The 18,419-nt window shown below is 34.4% G+C and overlaps 1 protein-coding gene across 1 annotated transcript; it reads right to left on the reverse strand.

Moving 5' to 3' along the window:
• Positions 1-4,597: 4,597 nt before the first annotated feature.
• LOC131040359 (putative receptor protein kinase ZmPK1) lies at positions 4,598-5,731 on the reverse strand. Its single transcript, XM_057973263.1, has one exon. It carries the CDS (start codon positions 5,729-5,731, stop codon positions 4,598-4,600), a length of 1,134 nt encoding a protein of 377 aa, XP_057829246.1.
• Between the last annotated feature and the right edge of the window lie 12,688 nt (positions 5,732-18,419).

The following is an 18,419-nucleotide window of genomic DNA, read 5'->3' on the forward strand; positions in this document are numbered from 1 at the left end:
CTTGTCTAACATGATTGCAGGTTTTATCTAACATGATTGCAGGTTTCAAAAATTATTCTAATACCCTGATGGTATTGTTTCTTCATTGGGACTACTCACATGCATTCGAGGACTGCTAAACTATCATATTCACATAATATTGTCTCAATAATAAAAAGAGAACCCTAGGTCATCTTTACCATTATATGCTTTTGATCTTGCAACTCTGCGACTACAAATAAGATTTTAGTGGGATTCTAGGACTTCTCCTATGTTTTGATTTTTTCTTTCTCCATTGGGGCTATATTGTTCTAGGGTCTTAAACTAAGACAGTGATTGTCTCATGTAGCTTCATCCCTAGTTGTCATTTGTATAATTTGATGCCAATAAGGACTGATATGCTACTCCTTTTAGTGAAGTGTCATAGTTCTTTGTACTGCTCATACCATATTCTAAAATTTTATGAAAACCCTACAATGAATGACTCCTTGACTATCATCATTGTTTGTATCTTACCATTGTGGATTTGAGTCTTGATTTGACTATATGGCTTCTCTCAATAGAAAATTGTTTAAGGCATTTGTAACTTCTAATCCATGACTTCTCATCAAGCTTTGGCACATTGAGATTGGAATAGGGATCCTATATACCATCACTAGAGATTATGAACAAGAGAAGATTCACCTATTGATCCTTTAAACTGATAATTCTTGATTGCCTTTTTGACTCATCGTGCTTTGTAATGGTGATTATCTTATTTATGGCTTAATGGATATTGATCTCTCTCTCACAAGAGTTTCAACTAATCTTTGGTGAATACAAACCCTTCTCTTTTGTTGAGTGCAAATATCATGAATGCATTTATTTTTCTAACTATCCATAATGACATTTTCAAATATCTGAGACTACACTTAGGCATGTTGTCTCTTGATTCTTCATTGGACTATGGTTTCTTTGATAGTTCTTTGTAGCTTTATCTTTGAATGGTCACTATCTTATTTGTAGCTTTGTATTTCCTTTATGGTGGTAGACCTCATGCAATGTTATCACCTTTAAAACCAACACTAAACCTTTCAACAACCATCTTCATAGACAGTTTGATATCAAATTGTGATACAACATTAATCATTTCACCACTATTATCAATTATATTTTTGCATGCTCAGTGTCCATGCCTTCATTATGCTTGAGTTGTTGATTGCTACAACTTTATTACTGTCAAATCTGCTTCATGATGTCTTGTATGCATATGACATAATGCTAACCTATTTATCAGTGCTATAGACTTTTCACTTTGTGTCATGGCATCCTTTTATCTTTCATCAAGATCTGGGGGTGAAGAAAATAATTATGACACTAAATACCTATGACCTTGCATTATGAATTGCCCTTGCACATCTTCTAGAACTTCATGGGCTATGGAAATACTGTGATTTTGACCTTTCACAGCCTTTTGATTCTTTTTTGGGCTACTAGATGGTTGTCTCTAATCTGACTATAGACCTTGGTGCTTCATATTTATTGTTCTCTCTTGAAAAGACTCAAATTAGGACCTCTATTCATGCTTTGATAGTGATACTTGACACTGTCATCTCCATATCATGGCCACTGTCATTCATCAAATCTCATATATTGCCGCTCTCAGTGTTATACCTATCAGTTATCCATGTTGAAGACTCTCACACACCTTCTAACACTATCTTAGACTTGGCTTTTTCTATTTAATACAACATAAGACTGTAATGAGGCTACTATGTGTCATTGATTTGACAATTTCTAATGTCTGGTAGATGACTTTGATGCTCTCAAATTGTTCTTGAAGCTTATATGGCTTGGTTCTGATCCTTATAAGGTTTTAGACTGATTTAGGCACTATGATCTCACTGCAAATTTATCATTTATTGTTTGTTCTTTTGTTGATAGTGACATTTATCACTACTTTCATCTGAGGCAATCACTTCTTGACAGTCAAAGGGTTGCCCATCAATTAGTTTTCATTGTCTTTATCTTCTTGAGACCTCTTATTTATTGATAGAGAAACACAATAAATTCTTCAATAATCAATCAAACCTACTCAAATAAAGAAGGAGCTTCTTCTAAAGTTGACAATGATCCCATACTCTAAGAAGAGGATTTCCATTTCTTATCCATGTTGATTGTTACAAGTCCTATGAGCTGTTCACATGGCTATAACAGTGAATGTTACTACAAAAATTCTAAAATCCACCTTTCTATTTCAATGTAACCCTATAACTTGTAATTTTCTGTTGTAATTGTCTTTGTGTTTTGAACCGTAAAAAAACTTTTATCATTGTCTTTTTAATTCAAAACCCTTCTTCATTACAAGCTCTAAGTAATCTATTCCTTGCTATACTTATGATTATCTATTAATACTATTCAAGAATTGGGGAAAAAATAGACCCTATTATCAATGTCTAAACCTTCTAACAGACTACTCTACTAGTCCTTACTGTCATTGTTATTTTGGTGGAGGCTAGACTATACTTCATTTGAAACAAACAAACCATCCATACAAATCATGCTTTCTCAAAAATGTGAAATCCTAGACTAGAGTAAAGGAGATAGCTAGCCCAGACATGAAATGCTTTGAATGTTCCAGACATGTAGCTACTCTTTGTTAGAATTTCCCTTCTAATTTTGCAACATGTCATGGTTCTCCTTCTACGTGGCTGTCATACTGCACCTTCGACTATAGCTTACCAAACTGAATACTAGGGTTTTCTCCCATCAAAAGTGGAGTCCTCTACCATTGAACTCAAGATCCTCATCTTTACCACAGGTTTATCTTGAATTTTGATTGACCTTAGTTAGAATGGGCATTGAATAGTCTAAGAAAATTACCTCCAAAATGTTAAACTCAAACTTCAACTCATGAATTATAAGGCCACACAAGTTTTTCTTTCTCTTTTGATGAAAGTTTAGCTCCCCACTTTAAAGATTTTGACAGTATTACCATAAAACAAATGTGACACCTTTGAATAAATTAAGGCTTTAAAAACCTTAATAAAACTTGGAATGAGCCTGAAGCTTAGAATATGAAAAAGAACTCTAACAAAGAAGCCTATAGAAAATGTGTTCCACAACAGAAAGGTAGATTCAAATTCAATTTTGACATTGCTCCAAAGGACAACCCAGGTATTGCAAGAAGTGGAGGACTCATTATGGATAATGAATGTAAAGCCCTTCGCATTATTAAGCTTTAGCCCTCCGCTTTGGCATTAGGGGACTAGAGATAGAAGAACGCTCACTCCTAGTGATCAAAGGAATGCAAAAGAAGGGAGTGACCAGCAGGAGGTTATATAATATTAGAACAGTATTAGTGCTAAGAATAGACATAACTTTTGCACATTGTTATGAATAGGCAAAGTTGGCAAACAAACCAGTGGAACTCCTCATCTCCAGAGGAACCCTTCAAAACAATCGAATAATTTACTAACGTCATTACAAAACTATCCAAAAGCAAACACTGGATTTCACTTATAAGACGAATAATTTCAATAATTTGAGCGAACAGCCGTCTATGAGTTCATCGCCTTCATTCTTCATCATTTTGATGTCTTTTGTACATTGGAAGGTAATTCTTGACCACCATACCTCAATCTTGACCTATGCTACCATAAAACCCTACAACCTAGTCATGTTTACAATTGAGATCTTGGTGACTTGATCACTTAATACAGCTTAATCATGCAGGTCTCATCTGACTCCGACTCCAACACTTAAGCAAATCAACCCTAGCAACCAAGTACTTTGGGAAATAACATGGGTAATGATGGAGGAATGGAAGGTGAGACCTATAGAGGTGAGAGAGAGAGAGAGGGTGAGAGGAAGAGATAATGACCTGGAGAGGGTAGAGAAAGAGAAGTAGAGAGGGAGAGAAGAAGAGAGGGATGGAGAAAGAGACCTAGAGAGGGGAGAGAGAAGAGAGATAGTAGAGAGGGATAGAGAAGAGAGATAGAAGAGAGATACCAATGTCAATCTTTTTCTATAAAAAAAAATATCTGAAAAATCGGCCTACCGTCGGAATTCTGACAGAGGAGTGCCGTCGGATGCACAACATCCTCGTCGGAATTCTCCTAGAGGCCATCGTAATTCCGACACAAAAGGGTTAAAATTACGACGGCCTCCAGGAGAGTTCCGACGAGGATGCTGTGCATCCGATGGCACTCCTCTGTCGGAATTTTTACCCTTTAATGTCAGAATTCCGACAGTAGGCCGAGATTGGGACGGTATTCTTTCTGGGTATGAGCATCCATGGTGGCCGTCGGAAAGGTTGGAGCTGATGTCGGAATTGCGATGACCACAAGGATAGTCGGAACTTCCGACAAAAAGTTTTCGACGGCTTTTTTTGTCGGTAGTACGACGAAATTGCGTCGGAATGCCGACGAGGTGCCGTCGAAATTTTGACCCGAATGTACTAGTGAGATGAGACATTTTTCGCTGAAGAATCGCTGGCAGATATTTTGATGTACATGTCGCGGGTTACCCCGGGAGATTGCAATCCGCTGGTAAGAAGGTACTTTGGGGAGCAGTCTCCTGAGCCAGTAGTTGCGTAAGCAAAGCCTAAACAAAAGCAATCATCCATGCAGATCTTTCTTCACACTTGGAGCGATAACCCATATGCATAGCCAGACCGCTCGTAACCATAATAATCTGTGTAAGGAAGCCGGAGAAACTGAGCATTATTTGGGGCGCAGGAGAGTTTCTGAATGAGCCGGCAGCCTTTGAACCAGTCTGTTGAGTCTTCCATTTCAAAACCAGGCGGGCAGATGCACTTGGGCTCTGGTGTATATGTGCACACACCGTTGAATCCACAGAGGCCGTGGACGTTGCATTGTTTGGTAAGAGCAATCCACGTTATCGCCCAGGTGAGATTCTGTGAGTCCAGACTGTATAATCTCAGGTTCCCATCAATATCCAGTGTCAATCTTCTGAGGGGGGCTTCTCCATAATCCGAGGCATTAAAACTGAACATATCGCTTGATATGAAGCCACCGAATTGATCAAGAGAAGCCAGGCGAGTAATGTTATAAGTAGTTCTGCCGATGTCAAATACACCATATGCAGTATTCGGTTGAGGCGGCCAATACTTGCTGGACAGATTCAGGCCTTGATAAATGAGCCCCAGGTAATTGTCATCGTTGAAGTAGAAGCGGTAGTAGCCAGATTTATAATTACCCAACTCTATTCTTGAGATAAGCTTACTATTCTTTGTGAATGTCTGCTCGGGAAGGAGGGTATCAGTGGGAAAATCAAAGCTTTGCCAAACTATTTGTTCAGAATCACTGCGCAACACCAGATTTCCTGTGGTGAGAAGCAGAGCTTCCTTAACACCGACGCCTTTGGTGTCAGTTCTCCAAATGGGGATTCCGCCTGCGTCCACCAGAAGGAGGTCGCCATCGTTTAGAAAACGGAGAGAAGAATCCCGTCCATTGACCGGTTGGTCTCTGTTGGCCATCCACACCACTGTCTTGGGTTTGGGCTTACGAGAATACCATACCGCCAAACAATAGGCATTGATGCCCACATTGTAAAATCCAGCAGAAAATATGCCATCAGGAGACAGCAGGATAGTTTCTCTTGCTTGCGGTGAGAGAGAAGAATATCCTAATCTCAGCCTGTCGAGTCCATTAGTGTCTTGGCCAGCGACAACGGAAGTGTAAATTAGCACAGAGGCTAGCCATAGACGGAGAATGAAACGAACAGAGTTTTCCCATCCTGCAGATTCCATTGTTACGTATGAGTAGTAATGGCCAAGTATGTAGCTAATGAATCATTTAAGTGGCTTGAAGTAGATAGCCGAGCATAATGGGGCGTCCAATTTCTTTTAGAAAATCAATTCTTGACCCGGACAAGCCGATACCGCCCCAACACTTTTGTGAACCAGATAGATATCCACGCGACTTGAACAGAACATTCTTGACCAGATACGCACGTGATTTGAACCACGGACCTAAAGACCTCTAGATAGAGGTAAAGACTTTAAAAAATATTTATATTTTTATACAATTGTTGTTTTTTTCTTTTGGTAGAGCTTTCATTACGGCTATACATGTTCTTTCTATTTTAATTTTACATTATTGTAAAACTAACTCCGAACTGTAGGAATTAATTTCTACCACCATGAAACCACCAACCTACAATTAATACTCAGTTTAGAAACATTGGTAAACAAGTCTAGGCGATGAGAGAAGAGTCCAGAAGGGAAGACCAACGAAGGAGAATGAAAAATATAGAAAGAACGCGACTCTTCCAAATCCTCCTATAAAAGAGCACAAATGTAAATCGTTTATACAGAGCAATAAAATGTGTTTATCTGTGCAGCAGCACAATTAGTAAGAGTTTTATGTGTATTATTATGTATTGCTCCATCCACCCTTAACAAAGTGGTATCGGAGCAGATGTTGGAGATCTTGGGAGTGAAGGATACCATAGCAGGTTATAAGTGTTGTGCAAAGGTCTGAGTTAGAGCATCTATGTTGTCAGAAACGAGAGATACGAAATGAAATGGAAACGGTAACGTGACGAGAAATACAATATTTTAAGGTTGCGTATAAGAAATATATATATATATATATATATATATATATATTTGTTTGTTAAATACAAAACATAATTAAAATATCAAAATATATCATCAAAAGTTTGAAGTTGAACAAGTGTTTTTGGTTGTTTCAACTTTCTACATTTCAACTGCAAGTAAGCTTTCCTCTACATTATCTTCAAGGACTTCTATTGGCAACTCATCAGTCCCATCATCCATTGAACCACCATAGTCCCACATCTTATGAGGCCTTGATTTATAATCAGTGGAAGCTCAAGATAAAAGACGAAGATTTGAATGTATATACACAAGATCTTCCACCTTTTTGCTACCTAGCCTATTATGCTTCATAGAATGGATGGAATCATACTCACTCCAATTTATTTCACATGCAGAAGCACTAGAGACCTGTTTATGTAAAATCAAAATAGATAATGGTAATATTAACATTTTAAAATAAATGAACAACAAAATGAATTATTTATTTAATTATTATATGATGAAATATGCAAATATTTACCTAAGACAACACACGAATTGTGGTATCTCTTAGATGTGGTGTTTTTGTTCCATAGTTCTCCCAAAATACCTTGGGTTCCATATTCAATCGATCAAATGGAACATCTCGATGGGCAAAATTATCTACTCCATCAATATATTTTGACATTTCCTATTTAATTATAGTACGGTCTTCTCTATTTGGATAAACTCTATCCATATATGCTTGCCATCCAGTAGAAACCTCATCAGCCAACCATGGTTTTTTGTGAAACCATTTTGGATTAAGTAGAAATCCAACAAAATGAAGAGGACTGTGAAGCATCTTACATCTTTGTAAACTATATTCCCAAACAATATCCTTTGTTTCTTGATCAAATTATTGTGCCCAAATAGTAAATATATATCGTGTAATCTCTCCCTCAATTGATCTAGTTTCTCAAATACATCTCCCATGCATGGTTTATCATTATCAAAAAGACAAAGGACTTCAAGAATGGGCCAAGAAAGTATTAGAAGGTCACTTGCCTGTTGCCAAAATAAAAATGATCCACTACCAATTATGAGATCAGAAATTTCATCGCAAGCTTGGCTACCAATACTTGGTCTATCACTCCATCTCTCTCATTCAGTGGACACCACCATTTGTCTTGATGCTTGTTTTACCTTCACAATTCTATCAACCACGCTAAAATTGGAAGAAAAGCATGTTTTTGCACATCTAAGCAACAAAAAAGAAGCATATTTCCTATATATAGCATGTGGCATAGAGTGATTTACAACAAAATGTTGTATTTTTTTAACATTTGCAACTACCTGACCTATCCAAGGAAGCGTATTGTGTAAATCTTTAAGAAGTAAGTTCATGCAATGCACTACACATGGTGTCCAAAAAATATCTAAATATTCATCTTCAATCCCTCCTACTAAGACATTGTTTGAAGCATTATCAGTTATAATCTACACAACATTATTTCTTCTAACTTGTTCAATTGCTTCTCGAAAAAGACCTACGAGATATGTTGCATCTTTTATATGACCTGAAGCATCATGTGATTTCATAAATATTGTACCCTTAGGTGAAGAAACAAGAATATTGATTACTGGTCTATGTGCAATGTCGGTCCAGCCATCAGAAACTATAGAGACACCTATATATGACCAACTATCTCTAATATCTTGTAGTCTTCCTTCAATATGTTTCTTCTCATCATCTAACACAACAATGGGAATTTTTTTATAACTTGGAGGCACATATCCTTTGGGTGCATTATTGACCATCATCATAGCCTCTTTCCATAAAGGAGACCTATCTATGTTGAATGGCATTCCACAACCAAAGAAAAGTCTTCCAATAGTAGTATCTACATTCTTTCTGTCGGTAGAATCAAACATTTTCCCAGGTTGAGATTCATAAATAGAGGTAGAAGCACTCCCTAGTTGAAAATCTTTTGATTGTCCTTGAGGAGATTTTAAAGACTACATAATTGAACTCTCTGATCAAATTAGATCTTTCTCCTTTTGGAATTTGATTGCAAACAACTATTTGTTCTTTTTTGCCAACCCCCAACAAATGATATCAAACTCGTGCAATTGAACTAGTCTTGTTTGATTTGCAATGTGGGCAATACCATTGCCTACTTCCAAAACTTTCATAATTTGCAGCTGAATAATTTCCAGTTACTATAACAATCTTCTGCAACCTTTGATCAAATTCTTTCTTTGCTTTATTATATTCAGTGGGTTTTGTAGATTCATTTTGTGATTCTCACACAGAAGGATTTTAGGGGGTACCATCCATATTTTTTCAAATGTTGTTTACAAGTATATACAATTTCAAAATAAAAATACATACAACCAAGAAATATGTTTCAAACTTTTACAATGTAAACTTTTTTATTCAAAAAAAAATGTGGAATTGATTCATGTGCTAAGATTTATTTTATAACAATAAAAAATGATCTATAAACTCATGGATAGAAGAAATAAGCATACCTAAAAAATGAATTTTGAATTCTCTTCTTTCTCATGTAAATATTTCAATGAATTCTCTTTACAAATATTGTTTAATAAATATTAATCTTTCTTTCAATCATTTAATAACCAAATTAAAACATAGAATATTTCTAAAAGAACTTATACTGTGTATAGAAAAGTTACTTTATAGATTAATTTCAAAAAACAAAAAATATTAAATATCTAAATTACTTTCTATACTAATTTAGAAAATACAAAAATAATATAGTAAATTTCTAACCTATAATAATATGTAAGGAAATCTTCTTTATAATCTCCTGTGTTAATTTTAGAAAAAAATTGGAAAAATCAAACTCCCAAATCCTCCCTCCTGTAAATATTAGAAAGTTAAAAACTGTGTGCTGTGCAGAAATGTGTAGTGAATATTAAAATAGAAAGTCAAAAAATCTATTTAAAATAAGTTAAAAAAGAACATTCCATATGCTAGCACCACCAAGAAACCCGTTTCTCTGGCGGTGAAACCAGTTTCCTTCGTTGAAATGGGAAACGGCAGGGTGTCGTCCCATTTTTGGCAATAGAGTGGAGCATACTTGTGAAAGATGCCAAGCGAATGGAAAGCCATTGATTTGAGGAGATGATATTGTCTAAGAAAAGAAGGAGAGAAGGCTAAGTTGTCACCCAAGTTGAAGATTGTAGGGATTAATGAAGTTGCGAAACTGAAAGCCACTATAGGCATGTCGAAGGACCAAATTCAAGAAGTGATCGCACTTTATCACTACTACAAGACCGCTATTGAAAATTGTTATCAGAGTATTGAGAATGAAATCACTATCAAAATTACCAGAGAAAATGTATAAGAAGATAGGAGACAAGTTATATTTTTAAGACGTAGATATTAATTTGCTAAAAAACACCGATATTAGAAAGGAGTGAACAAAGCAGAATTTAGAGAGACAGAGTAGATGAAAGTATATTGTGCAAAAATCAGGAAGATTGGAGGCACATGCAGTTGTCGAATATCGGAATAATGAAATCAAGATAACAAGGTGAGTATAATTGATTGCTGCAATGGGAAAGATAGGAAAAAGGGTGAAGAAAGAAAACAAAATTTTAATTTCTGAGGTAGATCTTTTAAATGAAAAATTAATGAAAGTGAGGAAATAAAATGAAATTTTAATTTGTAAGGTAGATCTTTTAAGAGAAAACCTCAAGAAAAATAACGAACTTGAAAAGAAAAATAAAGAGTTAGAAGCAAAACTAAAGTTGTTTGATGAGATTAAGAAGAGGAATAAAGAATTAGAAAAAAGAGGGAAATTGGTTGATGATTTAGAAGAAAAGATTAAAAAATTAGAAGAGGAAAAATAAAGAGCTATAGAAAAAGATGAAGATGTTTGATGAAGTCAAGAAAAATAATGAAGATTTGGAAGAAAATATGAAGAGATTAGAAGGAGAGAATAGGTTGTACAAGAAGGAAATATCAAGATTGAATGAATGTTTAAAGTCAAATCCATTGATATGTGATGTTTCATGTAGTACTGAACATTTGTGTATGCCATTTGATAAGTGTAACTTTGTTGAAGATGTTAGTGATAAAAATTGTCATGGTGAAAATGGTAACATTGTTAATACAAAAGCTTCTAGTAATCTTGATAATAATGTTGGCTTGAAAATTATGAAAACAATGGGTTATAAAGGTCAGAGATTGGGTAAACATGAACAAGGTATGAAAAGGCCTATTGAACCAATAATGAGGTCGAAGTATGAAGATCTTCTTTATGTCGCAGGTGAAGGAAAGAATGATACCGGTGTTCCAAGTACAAGTAAATCAGTTCAAGTGATGCAAAGTATGGAATGTTCATATTGTAATAGGGAAGGACACACAAAGGAATAGTGTTGGGATCTACATCCTTTCAATATTTGTGGTTTGAGAAATAATTGTGAGAACACATGTTGGAACAAAGAGTTGAAGAATGAATGCATAAAAATGGATTGTGAATAGATTTATGGAACCAATTAGTAGAAAATTACAGGTATGATCAAGAATTTGTTCAAGTATAAAAGTTCACAAGTGAAAGTTGATTGCAATCAAGCAAGTTTTTCAAAATGCATAATAGATGTTTCAAGTCAAAGGAAAGTATTGTCTAGCAAGACATCCATAGATAGAAAGTTTGCACAAAGTTGTTGATTGAAATTTCAAAGAACTCTCATAGCAGTTGGAGAAAGCTAAGAGAAAGGCATCATCATTGAAGTAAATATTTGAAGATCATAGAAATGGTTTGAAGCTATGGAAGAAAAATAATTTGAGGAAGTTCGCAGACTTCGTTGGAGACAAAGGAAAATAATTTGCAAAGAATAATGTTTCAATAGCGTTGGATTATTGTGAATGATTGTGATTGTAAATGGGTACTTAACAAGGCTTTAGGTCAGGACCCATCTCTACTAGATCATGGCATGTATATTCAAAGATGGTTTGTCATAGAAATTAAGGGGGAGAAATGTAGGAATCAATTTCTACTACCAACAAACCACCAACCTACAATTAATGCTTAGTCTAGAAACATTGGTAAACAGATAAACTAAGTGATGATAGAAGAGTCCAGAACGGAAAACCAATGAAGGAGAATGAAAAATCTAGAAAGAACCCGACTCTTCCAAATCCCTCTATAAAAGAAGACAAATGTAAATCATTTATATAGAGCAATAGAAAGTGTTTATCTATGCAGCAACACAATTATGTAAAAATTCTAGGTGTATTATTATGTATTGCTCCATCCACCCCCAACAAGAACAAATGTAATTGTTAAAGAGGAATAGTGAAGTAATGTTGGGATGGTCTAGTTAAGATGAATACATTCTTACCCTCTAAGAAAAGGCATCAAAAAAATTTAAATTAACAATCCATAATTCTATGCAAGACCACAAAAAAATTTGTGTCGAACACTTCATAGCTTCTTTTGGGTTTTGGTTGAACTTTTCACATTTTCTTTTTGGATTTTGATGAGGCCTAAGTGGGAAGCTCATTCATGACATCATTGTGATGCATGCACAAACTTCTTGTCATTCAATTAGAACATGCAGTGACAAAATCTTAGCAGAGAGTGAAAGTATGAATTTGCTACATTACAATTTCATTACACACACGGAACATAAACGACTATCTAGTCTTTAAGATGCATCAAGATATTAATATATTTTATATATTAATACATTATAATAGATTTGTGGTGCATTCGAAGGGTTGTATATCCATTTCCGAGTGGAACGACTATTTAACCACTAGGATGCATCAAAGTATCTAGGGCTAGATGTTATATAATTGAATTTTTCACTTCTCATCAATTAGGATTGTTTGTAGCTTGTTCATTGTACTATCACCTCAAAAAAACAGCAGCAGTTCTCATTAATGAAAATAAAACTTCAGCTATGTAGCATCTGGCAATGAATCTCATGGTGCATCTTGATGACTGCATACCTATATTTCTTTAATTTTCTGTCTCCTTGTCCTACTTCATACTTGATTTAAGAAACCTTCCATCTTATTATCTATATCTCTAACTCAACATTGATCCATACTTTTCATATATCCTAACCTCTAAATCTTCACCTTCCATTTGACTCAACATGTAGCACCTCATGGCTTCTCTTCCTCTAATAAATTATAATATTATCATAGCGTCAACCCTAAATTTAATCCTTCCTTTGTCCTTATCAAAAGCCGACTCTCAAGTTAGCCCCTTTGCCCACTCTCACGATTTGTCGTTCAAGTTGCAACTTTCCTTTATTATTGAGTCTTATCATTATGGTCCTAAAGTCTCGAGAATCGCCAATTTCACTTGAGTATCCTTTAAGTTGAAAGGGAATCGTCAGTCATAAACAACATCAATATCTTCAAAGTTAGATGATCGAAGCATTTCTGAACCATGGCACTAGTTCTAAAAGTTCTAAGTACCTCTTACTAGTCGATCGTGCTTGAATATTTTGTGCATTTATAGAATATAAAGATCAGACAACAATTGTGTTAAAGTATGTATATGTTTCAAAGTCTTAATCTCTATCTGGAGGTCTCGAGTTCAAATCACGTGGTTTATCTGGTCAACGATGTCCTGGTCAAGTCGCTTGGATATATATCTGATCCACACAACTCTTCAAGAAAGGTCGGGCGGGTTTAATTGCCGTGGGTGTCTGGTCAAGGATGTCTTATTCAAGTTGCGTGGATATGTCTGGTGCACAAAACTGTTCAAAATCCCTTTACCCACAGGAGTGGTATTTGGCTTGTCATAAACAAAGACATTAAAATAACATATGATTTTGGAGACACTAACTTGCTCTCCTTCACAAATTATTTCTTCACGAGGTCAAATATCACCACATGTAATACTCTAAAGAGAGAATGTTTGGAGTACATGTAAATTATCCCATAAAACCACCCCTATTCCACAAATGTTTTTTTCTTCTTTGATAAAAAGTTAGATTGGATAACTAATTAAAAAAATAAGTTAAGATATTCAAATGAAAATTTTTAGAATAAAATGTATGTTTAAATATTCTCTATGAAGGATCTCATAAAGAACATATAAAGTATAAATGATCTAGTGGTTGTCCATGTTCTAGTAGTTGTCATAGCATTTGTTAATTTAATATCTAATATTTTTAATAATATAACACTAAAAATTGTGACTTTCTTTTTATAATAAATTGTTTTGATGTATTTTATTATTATTAGAAGATTTTTCTTTTTAAGTTTATAAAAAAGTTATTTGTTTGTATGGACATTATGGTGGTGTTTTTCTTTATCTTCTTCATTTCTTCTTTTCATCATCAAGTGATTTTTTATTTTGTTTTCAAATTATAATAAATGATTTCAATACATCAATACTATGGTAGTGTTAGTCTTTTTCTTCTATATTTTCATTTGTGATAATAAAAAAATTTAATTTTTTAAATTTATGATAAAATATTTTAGTACATAGACACCATTTTAGTATTAGTCTTTTCTTCTTTTCTTCTTTTTTCATCACCATTAAAAATATCATAACTTTTCTAGTTTACAATAACTAATTTGGCACACGGATATAAGAGTAGTGATGGTATTTTTCTTCGTTTTCTTTTGTTATAGTCAAGAAGACTTTAGTTTTTCAAATTTATGACAAATGATTATAATGCCTAGACACCATAATAGAGATGGTTTTCTTCTTCTATACTTTTCTAGTCATAATCAAGAAGACATTAATTTTCCATGTTTATAATAAATGATATTAGTAAGTAAATTTAGTCTTTTCAAGATAGAAACTAAAATCTAACGTGCAATAGAAAATGAAGATTGCTTACATTTGATTAATGATTTTTTTGAATTAGACTATGTAAAGAGATTGCCAAAATAGTGCACTTCAAAATTATTGGGTGAGTTGGGGAAAAACAAAGATCTACCCTAGTGTTTACCTATCCATCTTAACATGTTGGCGTAGTCAGTTTTTCTCCACAACTTAGGAAATCAAAAATTTCTTCTTCTCATATTTGTACTACTCTCTACTAACAATTTTGGAAGAATGCATTCAATATTAGCATGATCAAATGACATTGAGTTGATCAAAATTTAGAGAGGTTAATACAAAGGGATTCCATATTCACTCATAGGTCAAAACAAAACATCCATAGGTGATAGAAGCTTTGAGAACTATTCCATCATAGTTTAATAGGTTTTTTTCTTTTAGGGCTCTTAAGAGATTATGTAAGAAAAATGCACTCTAGAATGACCAAGTGACTTGAGGAAGGAACAAACCCTTCCCTATCATTCACTCACCCACCTTGACATGTTGGTGTAGTTGATTTTTTTCTAAAACACATGAAACCAAAAATATGTTTCTTTCCATATTTGCACTACTCTCCAGGATGCATGGAACAAAAAAATTGACATACTTGAATGAATAATAACTTTTCCTCCACCCCTACACTTTTGATACTCAATTCTATTGTAAAAAATAAGGGCATTACAATGACATAGGATTTTGGAGGCATTAACTTGCTCTCCTTCACAAATTCCTTCTTCACTAGGTCAAATATCACTACATGTAATACTCTAAAGAGAGAAGGTTTGGAGTACATGTAAATTATCCCACACAACCACCCCAATTCCTTTAAGGTGTTTTGTTTCCTTGTTAAAAAGATAGATTGGATAACTAATTAGAAGAATAAATGAAGATATTAAAAGGAAAAATGCTACAATAGTAATGCATGTTTAAAGATTCTCTACGAAGGATTTCATAAAGAAAATGTAAAGAAAATAGGATAGTTGTGCATGTTCTAATGGGATGGCTTAAATCAGACACACTAAGCTTACACTTCTAGGCTTAAAAGTGTTAAATACTCATAGTTGACAAATATTTTCTAGGCATAATATTTTGCTTAATGTATATTGTCACACTAAGAATACACTTCTAATTAAAAGTGTTAAACACTTAGAATTGACTAACATCCTCTAGACTTAATATGTTACTTAGTGTGTGTGGTTTAAGGTTGCCCTATTCTAATAGTTGTGATAGCATTTGTTAATTTAGCACATAATATTTTTAATAATATAACACTAAAAATTGTTCCTTTAAAGTTGTTAATGTTGATCATAAGTACTCATAATTGAACTAAATGTATTCTTTAGATCTAAAATACAACAAATTATGAGATGCCACATCAACATGCCATAAAAACATAACTTAATACTGTGAGGCCCTACCCCGATTCAGTTTGACATTTACAGTTATTTGCCTATTGAGACTATTATGGTTGTTTTACTTTATGCATTATGGACTTAGAACTTATATGATCTCATGATTTGGATCACACTGACACTTGCTGATGTTTTATTTCATGCATGATGATTATGGAACTTTAGATATGATTTCTAGAATAGAATTACATTATGATGGTGAATGTCATTTGCAGGATTTTATTTTGGTAAAAGAAAAATGATGCATATTTATGAATGGTTCATTTTTGGGAAAATTATGTTAATTGCTTATGTGAAATTGAATTTGAAAACAAATGAGATATTGAATTATTGTTGCCTAATGTATGAGTGTTGAATTGCAATGGAATCCATGTATTTGATTATGAATAATTGTGATTATTTGGAGTTACTAATGTGTAAATTGAGATGCGCAGGAAATTATCCATGTGACCATGGAATTTATGGAGAATCAAGCCTAGACCAATGTGCGTTTGTTAAGCCGGGAGTTGTCTATTTGGAGAGACAACACCCCTCCCCTTGTAATGTATTTTATTTGTGATGTGTATAATGCTTGAGTGTAAAAATTTAATTTATATGTAATTGTGTAATCCTTCAAGAGACCAATTTTCCATGTGTGATTTTATATTGTATTTTTGTTGTGTCACTTGACACATGTGCTGAATAAGTGTCATTGATTTTGACTTGTCTCTTGGAGGGAGTTTTGTTCTATCAAAGCCAATTCAAAAACTTGAGTGTGGTCCCAAATTTGTCTTGGGTAGGGAGTCATGGGAGTGGTCAACTCATGCTTGACCCGTAGGTAAACTTCAATGGAGTTTCCAAAGGGTTTAATGGACTCCTAGGGTAAGTTTTTAGGCTTTTCCAAAGGTCCTAAGGGTATACCTATGGGTTAGGGGTGTTTTGCAACATGTGGCTTCTCCCATGTGACTATGAAGTCACTTCAAAAAGTGATAATACCAAGATGCACGAAAATTGGACTTAGAAAGTTCTCCCTAGGATAGAGAACCTTCCCTTTAGGAGTTAAACTCTCTTCCCCATTCTCTTCCACCTTTTCCCTTTCCAATTTTAGTAAAGTGCAAGAGTTTGGGAAGGGCAACCAATGGGAACTCACATCTCACCCAAGGAGTTGGGAAGTGTGTGAGAGGCCTTCTTAGGCAAGATTTTTCAAACTTAGTGAGTAATCACCCACTCTCCTCTCTTGGAGATTTTGCTTGTTTTGGAAAAAGTTAGTAGGAGTTGACATTTTTAGTGGAACTTTGGGAGGAAAGATAGTGGAAATTGGGCAGCTCATCCCCAATTAAAGTTAGCATACCTTTTGGCAGAATAAGGTTGGTTACTCCCTTCTTCTCTTGTTATGTGGTAAATGTTAATTTGTGTTGTTTTGTGAAAGCAAAGAGTTGTATGTAAGAATGTGCATTATGAAGTTTTTATTGTTGAGGTTAAAAATGTGTAGTTTCTCTTCTTTGTAATTTGTTTGTGTTCTTAATGTTTTGGGAGTGTCCAAGATCTCCTATCCTTGGGAGGGTAGGATGATCTTGGGGTGGAAGGAGTTTGACAGCCATGGGTGAGAGGCTCTCCTTATGGAGAGTGTTCTCAAGGGAGTCCTTGGTGACCCTTGATGCATAGCCTTGTGTATGCATTTGGGGGTCATAAGGGGAGCATATATGGCCTTGAGCCTTTTTGGGGGGCATAAGGTTGTGAAAGTAGTTGGGTTGCATTTGTGTTGCCATGAGGTGGCTAGTGTAGTATTGTTGTTTCGCATGCATTCTCCCCATTGGTACATGGTCCACTTCCACCCATGGAAGAGTCACCATGAAAGTGGTGAATGTGAAGCTTAGGAAGGGGAATTTTGATTGTAAATGTGTTCCTATGTTTTATAGTGGTTTTGTGTGTGTGTAACCCGTCTAGTGCTTGGTTCTCCAAGCTCGAGGGTGGCTTCTAGTAAGCCTAGGCTGGGAGGTGAGCTTCCCATGGTCAAAATATGTTTTAATGCAGGTTGCATGGGAATGGGAAAAGATGGATTAAAGAGCTATGTGGCTGATTTTTGTTGCAGAAGAATGTTTAAAAGATAGGGAAGAAATGGAAGCATTCAATGTTGTAGTATTTTCCTTCAAAAAAAAGTTGTATTATTTTTAAGTAACTATGTAGAGAAATACATTGTAGGGTGCTCAACCCATTTGTATTCAAGATTATTTTTGTGTACATGAAATTTCTTGATATCTACTTGAGAATGAAATATTTGTTGCTTTCTATCCCTATTTCTAGTAGTGGCAAATGAAAGCTTTAGTGTATTAGATTGTATGAAAATCTTGTGTTTAACTAGGGTGGGAAAAGTAGATGCATTATATTTCTTTTATGTATTCTGCAAATAAATGTAACCATGTTGCTGTAAATTTAATAAAACAGTCCTTTATTTTCTGGTTATTGCAGAAAAGGAATTTTATTAAACAAGTTTATCCTTTGCAAAAAAAAATAGAACTTTTAGCTTTTAATGTTATCATTTGTTTCAAAAATAGAAAACAGATCTAGAAATCCCCTTGAAATGTATTTCGTTGTTTACAAATTAATTAGACACAAAGATATTTATATATATGAATATATCTATATATATATATATATATAAATATATATTTATATATATTCCTTTTATACTAATTTAAA

Source organism: Cryptomeria japonica, chromosome 1, assembly GCF_030272615.1.
Source record: "Cryptomeria japonica chromosome 1, Sugi_1.0, whole genome shotgun sequence".
In the NCBI taxonomy this organism is placed as follows: Eukaryota; Viridiplantae; Streptophyta; class Pinopsida; order Cupressales; family Cupressaceae; genus Cryptomeria; species Cryptomeria japonica.

Excerpts from the sequence above, each read along its gene's own strand:
- LOC131040359 (XM_057973263.1), bottom strand. The coding sequence starts at position 5,731 with ATGGAATCTGCAGGATGGGAAAACTCTGTTCGTTTCATTCTCCGTCTA.